Source organism: Salvia hispanica, chromosome 5 (genome assembly GCF_023119035.1).
Source record: "Salvia hispanica cultivar TCC Black 2014 chromosome 5, UniMelb_Shisp_WGS_1.0, whole genome shotgun sequence".
Taxonomy (NCBI): domain Eukaryota; kingdom Viridiplantae; phylum Streptophyta; class Magnoliopsida; order Lamiales; family Lamiaceae; genus Salvia; species Salvia hispanica.
Window position 1 is genome coordinate 20,014,325 of NC_062969.1, and position 8,812 is coordinate 20,023,136.

At 42.4% G+C, this 8,812-nt stretch overlaps 1 protein-coding gene across 1 annotated transcript; it reads right to left on the reverse strand.

Annotated features, from left to right (window-relative positions):
• Positions 1-716: 716 nt before the first annotated feature.
• LOC125189583 lies at positions 717-1,319 on the reverse strand. Its single transcript, XM_048086846.1, has one exon. The coding sequence runs from the start codon at positions 1,317-1,319 to the stop codon at positions 717-719; it is 603 nt and encodes a 200-aa protein (XP_047942803.1).
• Between the last annotated feature and the right edge of the window lie 7,493 nt (positions 1,320-8,812).

Sequence of the window (8,812 nt, forward strand, 5' to 3'; positions counted from 1 at the left end):
TTGTTTTGTGTGTTAAGTGGAAAGAAAAAATAATATATTTATATTGATGTGAGAAAGAACTTTTTCTGAAAAAGGAAATGTGACATCTTTTTTGGGTCAAACTAAAAAGGAAAGTGTGACATCTACTATGGAACGGATGGAGTATTAGTTTGAGTGAATAAAAAATATTTGTTTTAATATAATAATAACTAATGTTCATGTTATTATCAAGAAATGTTTGTAGTGGAGTGGTAATGGTCTTGGTCTTTTGACTAAGAGGTCATGTGTTCTATCCCAACCAAAAACTCTTATTTTACAAAATTTTTAAAATATGAAGAAAACCGGTTTTCGGTTCCTGACTAGACCAGTCGATCGGCCGGTTTCGGCGGTTCATGGCGGCCCAACATGCAGTTGGCTTTATAGAGCGAACTGGACCGGACCACTGACCGGTTCGCGGTCGAATCGGCCGATGCGGTCCAATTTATAAAACACTGCAATTTACATTAAAAAAAAAAAGACAAAAGAAAACTGCTATCAATTACATATATACGATACTTTCCCTAATCGCTATTACATAAATTACACTGCTATTTCTTTATTCTATCAACTCTTACATAAAGGAGAATATAAAGCATTTGGGAGCATACAACATTTTTTTTATTACATGATCATGCACATTTATATTTACTAGGAAAACTCTTTCATACACAGACTTAAAAGTAGTTAGAACTAGTATACTACTGTAGTGAATTCGTCTTAACAAAGCATTGGTCCGAGTTAACCAACTCAACGACACGGGAAGCCAAGTCGGCGATCTGAACCGGCACCGTAGTATCGAAAACGAGGTGGGGCACATCGGCCATGTCATAATCCCAACACCCTCCGTACGCTTCCAACAACTCCTCCATTTCCCGCCACGTGGACGGCTTGTGCCACTCAGTCCGGCCCCTCGATTCGAGCCGCCTCCGCCACTTCGCCTCGTCGCCCGGGCGGCAGTCGACCACCATCACCCGGCCGCCACTCATGTCAAGCAAGCGGTCGAGGTGGGCCCGCCTCGAAAGCGGGGAGTCAACCACCACGCGCAGCCCCAGGCCCAGCTGCGTCGAGGCCACCCGCCACATGGCCTCGTAGGATAGGTCGTTGAGCAGCTTGGCCGCGGCTGCGCGTGGCGTTTGGGCCTGGGCCAGGAGGGCCTGTTGGACTGCGTGGGTGGAGTCGCGGAAATGGTCCTTGTCGACGAGGGGGCATTTTAGGGATTTCGCTATGGCGGTGGCCAGCGTGCTCTTTCCGCTGCCGGGATGGCCTTTCATCGCGATTACCGCTATTCTCTCCCTATCCATCATTGCATTCAATTTCGATTTCGATTTCGATTTCTATTTCTATTTCGATTTCTTATAATTCTACTTTGATTTCATCTTCTTTTTTCTTTACTTTCTTTGTTTACGTGTCAAACGGCCTATTAGAGCTTATCCACAAATTTATGTCTCTATCATTTTTATAAAAAAATAAAATTAAATGTAGGAAGAGTTTATTCTTACTTGCATAAAATTAAATATAAGATGTCATTACTCGCTAGTAACAGGCACATTTGTTTTATTGTATGACTAATTACGTTTTTCAGAATCAATATAAGAGATCCGTTTAGACTTTAAAGAAAATAATAATTTTTCATTTTTATTGCATAAATATGGTTGAATTTTTTGGCACAGAATTTAAGATAAAGATATTATTCAAGATAAAGTGAATAAACATGGCACATCCTTTGAAAATCGACATTTTACCTATTGAAATGAAGAACTTGAATATCTCGGCATACAGAACAGAACACTAAAATTAATCATAAAACAAAATTCTACTCCCTCTATTTCCAATATGTGTCCCATCTTGATCTGACATGAGTTTTAAGAAATGCAAGGAAAATAAGTTGAAAAAGTTAATGGTATGTAGGTTATACTTTTACATACTCCCTCCATCTCATAATAAATGTCACATTTTCATTTTTATGGTGTCCCATTGAAAGAGCTGATTTTCTGCTGATAGTGTTGTACTCGTAATAAAAGCGAGCTTTCTCAGATCCAGGGAATCCGCTAGATCACAAGGTCTAGGAACTCAAAGAACCTTCAAAAACCGTTGGACATTGGGCACACAATTTTATCTGCCTTTCAAAAACCCTCAACCCACAATACTAAAACTAGTATGAGGAAGTAGGGATCGAATCCCACAGAGATGGAAGCGTAAGAAAACGTGCAAGAGATTTTGGACACTGGTTTTGGCTGCTGCCACGCATTCTTTTGGGTTGAGAACTTAACTACTAGACCCGGGAAATGTAAATGATCTATTCTACCAGCTAGACCTAGGAGAACATAACAGAAGCATGAATGACGAAAACAAGATGCAAACAGGGTAACACTCAAGCGACTAATTTACCAGACCTAGAGAATAACTATTCCTAAAGTGCCTAGACAGATGAAGAACAGATCGTAGGGACCATTTCCTAAAGTAGCAAGGAATAAATGAAAAGCTGCAAATAACTAACTAAGGATTTAACTAACCACTATCTTCATCTTCAACAACGATTCTCGATCACAAAAATGCAGAAAACAGAGTAAACAACAAATCGAAACGGAGCAAGCTGGATTAAACCTTCAAACCATGATTAACTAAGGAATTGAAGCAGATCTACTATCACTAGACGAGGTAAATGAGAAAAACAGAAACTAAACATCAAAACCATGCAGAAATGTAACAAATCTAGGCATTAGACGCTTTATCCACTCCGGATCCAAGCCATCCACAACAAACCACAACAATTCCCATCTCCGATCACACCGATTCAACCAAACTTCAACCGATCAACCACAATTCAGCACCGGTCGACTCAACAACTCAGATCAAGTGCGAAAAGCATCCAAAGTAAAACGAAAAGCGACATAAACATGAAACGAAAACACAACAAAGATTTCCATAGCTAAATAAGTGCAGATTTAACAGAGATTCACAAAATAAGGCCGAGCTTCGAACAACGAAGACTCGGGAAATTCAGAAGCGAAAATTAACAAAAGAAAGCTTTAAACTGTATCTTCGCCTCGCATAGAGACGGTGGTGCACAACGATTATCAAACTATGAACCAAACCGAACCCCCAAATTTGGAGCGATGATTGAATGCCCTCAGGCTTGTTGCGTGCTCTTATTTATAAGAGTGGGGTTGAGCTTCTAGATCCTTCTTTGAATTCTCCATTCTGCCCTCCGTCTAGAATCCTCCTTCGTCTGTTGAATTTTATTTTTCCTTCTGCTCACTTTCTCTGCCAGACTCCTTCTCCAGATAATCTTTTCTTTCTTCCTGGATCTGGCATTTTTCTCTACACACCTGGCTTACAAACCGTGTTAGACCCAAGAAATTACAGAATTTAACCCCATAACCAATGCATGAAATTGGCCTTATCAAACTGCTCACACTTAAACCATACTTGTCCTCATGTATAAAGACAAGAAAAAGGAATAAGGCGAATTTCAATGCATGGTTATTTCATGACCGACCCTAAAGACAATTAAACTTCTAGACCTAGACACACTACTGACATAAAAGGAAAAACAAACACTTTAACAAAACACATAGGCATGAACTAGCTCAAACTTTTAAACATCCGTCCCCACAAGCTTAAGGTCAATCAAATAGTCTACACACTCCAAATCATCCCCTTCCCTTCCCTTCACTCAATCACTCATTCCTCACCGGGGATGTTAGGATCGATCACTCTAAGTCATTTCCTGCCACTGATGCCTTGGGTTATGAGAATTCCTCCTTCTAACCTCCTTCTTCCTTATATATATATATATATATATATATATATATATATATTTTCCCTAGACTTCGTCCGAGCTTATACCTCTAAAAGATATTTTTTTTTTATTTATTCCCTCCCCTGAACTTCGTCCAACTTATTCCTCCAGATATATTTTTTTTTTCTCCAATATTTTCTCCTTCGTAGATTATTATCCCTAAGCATCAGATGGAAGCCCCTTTTTACATGTTAGCACTCAGTATTTGGGCTTATAACTCACTTATATTATGGGGCTTCACAACTAGGTCAGCTAAGACATTTTCTATCGTTCTTACTTCTTCCAAATCGATTTCAGCTTATTAAGGAAAAATGCCTCAAAGTTGTACTGCATCCTATCTTCAATTACTCTCACTAAGGGAATATTGCCTTATTATTTTTACCAGTTCATGCTATAAACACATAAATCCTAAAAACTAACTAACTCCTAGACCTAGTGACTCTTACACATGCTGAGCAGAGATTGCACTAACTCCCCCTCCCTCTCCCACTTCGCTCCAGCTTGTCTCCAAACTATCTTAGTGAAGGGGGGGAAACAAGGAAGTTGGTGCACACAGAAAAACAAAAACAAAGAAACTAAAACAAATACCAACATATTAAAGAAACGTCTCACACTTAGGCCGGGCACCGGGCTAAGTGGGAGAAGACACAATTACAAACATAAAACCAGCATGCTTAAATAAATAAATAATCTTCTCACACTTAGACCAATGATTGGGCTAAGTGGGAGAATGCACATATCAACAACTAAACACATGCTCAGAAAGAAAAACAGACACTCAAACAAAAGTAAGAAAAATAAGAAAATAAAAACTGGAATGTAAAATTTACTTGGTCATTGGGGTGTATCAATTCTGAGTCTGGCCCCTCGGGAGCCAGACTTGGGTGGTACGTTGGGGAAGTTCATCTTCACCTTCTTCTTTGCTAGCGACACAGTTTCCTCTTCAGTTATCACAGGTTGCTTTGACAGGGGCTTCTTCACAGTACAGATGCAAGGGACGGCGATGCAGACGGAGCTATCACAGGCTTAGACGGGGGCGGGGTCGCTAGAGGGATGAGCTGCCATGACCGGGCTGCCTGGCCGCATTACCGGGTCCAGGAGGCAGCCTCTGCTGGGTCTGGGAGAAATTTCCCTCGAGCCATTCCGCCATTCTTTGCATTAGCCTGACCGCATCAGACATCCTTTCATTCTGGGCAGATGATCTCTCGGCCAGGATATCAATACTTCCCTTGATGGCCTGCAACTCCAGTCTGGCCCCGCCTAGCTCCTCTCGTATCACGGCCATCTCCTTCCGCAGCTCCTCAACATCTGCACTCACCATGTCCTCCTCTGGCTCTCGTTTCACATTCTCCACCACTGCTCCTACATTGTAGAAACACATCTCCTGGCCCTCCATGTATAAGAGACCTTTGTTGAAGAAATACTCCAGGCTGAACAGCTCTGGAGGCTCGCACATCGTCACATCGGGTTCCGCCTTCCCTATCTTCATTATAAAATTACGTTGAATATAGGCGCCAAGTAGATGGCAAGTATACATGTGGCGGGAGGGGTTGACAGTCATTTGGTGGCAGGCTTGGGATAACCAGTAGCCGAGGTGAACCTTGATTCTCTGCGACATACACTAGGTGAAATAGAGTTCGGTAGCCAATGAATTCCTGCGCAAATCGGAGGAGGTGGTCTGTGATATGGATTCCTTTCGACACACTCGTCTTGAAGGTTCCACTCCTGCCATGCGTTATAGCCTCCCATGCCTATGCGGAGTGAATCCTGACGTGTTCCTAGGTGGGCCGAACATCCTGTCATCCCAAATACCTTCTTCATCCTCTGCACTCGTAAAAAAATCCCATATGGAGAGACCACTCTCGGACACTCATCAAATGCTCGATGTTGAACAGGCGGAAGGAGATTGAGTCAGCTTCTGGGTCTGTAGTATCTTATAATCGGAAGGTTGAGAAAAATTCTCTCGTTACGACCACATGCACCTCGTGCTCACTATGATTTAACAACCACTCGAAGCCGATGTCCTTAATATGGCCGAGGAACTCTTCCTCCGACTCAATAAGCCGTAGGGATTCTGAATCATATCTCTTCCCAGACTTTGCTAACTTCCCAACTGCGCTCCTTTCCTTGTAAGTTTGTGCTCTCCTAGAGTCATCAAACTTTGCCATGGATCCCAGCAGTTTCTTGGTGATCCTGTTAGTATGCCTTGAATTTGTATAGGATTAGGTTTCCTAATTGGTAAAGGATTATGTTTCTTAGGCCCAGTTTGTCTTTTGTGTGCCTATTTATATGAGAGTAGAGCACATAATTCTGTGATTTGACAGATCCAATCTGTAGCCATAATCTGAAAACCGCAGTCATAATACAATTTGTTCTCCGTTCTTGCCCGTGGACGTAGCCAACACAACGTTGGTGAACCACGTAAATTCTGTGTCTATTTACGTTCTTTTGTTTCTCGATCCACAATTGCCTTTTTTGTCATAACAAACTGGTATCAGAGCCAAGTTAGGTGGTTATGGGTCGGGCCGCTACCTATGTATGTGTTGACTGCGTTTGTCCCGATGTGATCTGGTTTGAGGGGGAGGTTTGTTATATACAAACTCCATCCCACATCGGGAGTCTGAGGTGAAGTTGGAAGGTGTATATAATTCCTGTCCAACCTTAATTAGTTTGAGGCCTTTTGGGAATGACCCAAAAATAAATCCGTGCGGGCTTGACCCAAAGCGGACAATATCAAACGTTTGTTGCAGTCGATGATCCTAACAAATTATCAGAGCCTGGTTTTCGGACTAGGGTATTGAATTCCGCTGCTAAGGGTTTTCTGATAAAACGAAAATGTCTGTTTTGAACGTGAAGGTCGACAAATTGGGCAAGAAGGAAGATGCTAACGGTTCTGCGACTGTGGCAGAAGCTGATGACACAAAGTTGGAAGAAGAATTGACCTTGGTTGCGGATGAACAGCCACACTGTAATGATGTGTGGATTTTGGATTCTGGAGCGTCATATCATCTCTGTCCTCACAGGGAGTATTTCAACACTTATGTGCAGATAGATGGAGGCAATGTTACCATGAACAACAATGTTGTCTGCAAGGTGGTTGGCATCGGCTCAATCAGGATTAGGACTCATGATGGGGTCTTCTGCACCTTGAACGATGTTAGGCATGTCCCTTAGTACATTTGATAGTAAGGGGTTCAGTTTCAAAGGTGAAGGTGGAGTAATGCGTATTTTGAAAGGTTTGAAGGTGGTTCTGACAGCTTTGAAACGGGGTACCTTGTATGTTCTGAGAGGTTCCATCGTGGCAAATTCTGCAGATACTGCATCATCCGAGGTTGCAACCAAGGATATGACTAAGTTGTGGCATATGAGGCTCGGTCGTATGGGAGAACGTGGCATGAGAATCATGTCGAATCGTGATTTTATTTCGGGCCATAAGGTGCAGAAACTTGATTTCTGCGAACACTATGTGTTGGGGAAGCTTCATCGCAGCAAGTTTCCAAAGAAAGGTGTTCCTCGAACGAAGAGGACACTTGACTACATTCATATGGATTGTTGGGGTCCCTGACGTGTTGAGTCTATTGGAGGACACAAGTATTTTGTGTTAATGATTGATGACTACTCGAGAATGATTTAGGTGTTTATGATGAAACATAAAGGTGATGCATTCAAGAAGTTCAAAGAGTGGGAGACTCTAATTGAAAACCAGACTGGGAAGAAGATCAAGCAATTGAGAACAGATAACGGTCTGGAATTTTGTTCGTCTGAGTTCGAGGAGTTCTGTAGGAGTGAAGGGATCGTTCTCCATCACACCGTTAGACATACACCACAACAGAATGGTGTGGCAGAACGCATGAATCAGATGTTGTTGGAGAGAGCTAGATGTATGCTCTTTCAAGCTGGTTTGACTAGGAAGTTTTGGGCAGAGGCAGTAAACACGGCTTGTTATCTGATCAACCATGGACCTCACACTGGTATTGACTGCAAGACACCTTACGAGGTATGGTCTGATTCACCTGCAGATTACTCTATGTTGAGAGTTTTTGGGAGTACTGTTTACTATCATGTGAGTGAAGGTAAAATTGGAGCCAAGAACTAAGAAGAGAGTATTTGTTGGTTATGGAGATGGAGTTAAGGGGTACAGAATTTGGTCATCTTCAGAGGGTAGAATTATTCTCAATCGGAATGTGGTGTTTGATGAAAATCCTATGCTTAACTCTACTGTGAAGTCTATTGCTACAAAGGATTTGGATGGTGTTGATGAACAGGTGGAGCTGCAAGTCACTCACGATGTGAGTGAATCACAACTCCAAGGTGGAGAAGATCAACACACTACTACTGAAGCCGCTTATACTTCTAGTTCAGATGTTCATCCACAAGCTCGTCAGAGAAGCATTGCTATTGACAGAGCTAGGAGGACGAATGTGAAGCCTCCGTTGAGGTATGGTTTTGAGGATATGATGGCATATGCATTGCAGGTTGCCAATGAGGTCGAAGATGAGCCTTCGGCAGATGAACCACCTACCTACAAGGAAGCTGTATCAGGCAGTGAGCGTGCCAAGTGGCTCGCTGCAATGGAAATAGAGATAGAATCACTATTGAAGAATCTGACTTGGGAATTGGTTCCATGACCTAAGGGGAGAAAGATTGTCACTTGCAAATGGATTTTCAAGAAGAAGGAAGGCACTACACCAGATGAGGGCATTAGATACAAGGCTCGTCTAGTTGCAAGAGGGTTCACGCAGATGGAGGGGGTTGACTACAATGAGATATTCTCACCAGTGGTCAGACACACTTCCATCAGAGTGTTACTTGCGATAGTTGCACATTATGATTTGGAGCTTGAGCAACTAGATGTGAAGACGGCTTTCCTACACGGATTGCTTGAGGAAGATATCAACATGACTCAGCCAGAGGGATTAGTGGTTCCAGGCAAGGAGGATTATGTGTGCAAGTTGAAGAAGTCCTTGTATGGACTAAATCAGTTTCCGAGGC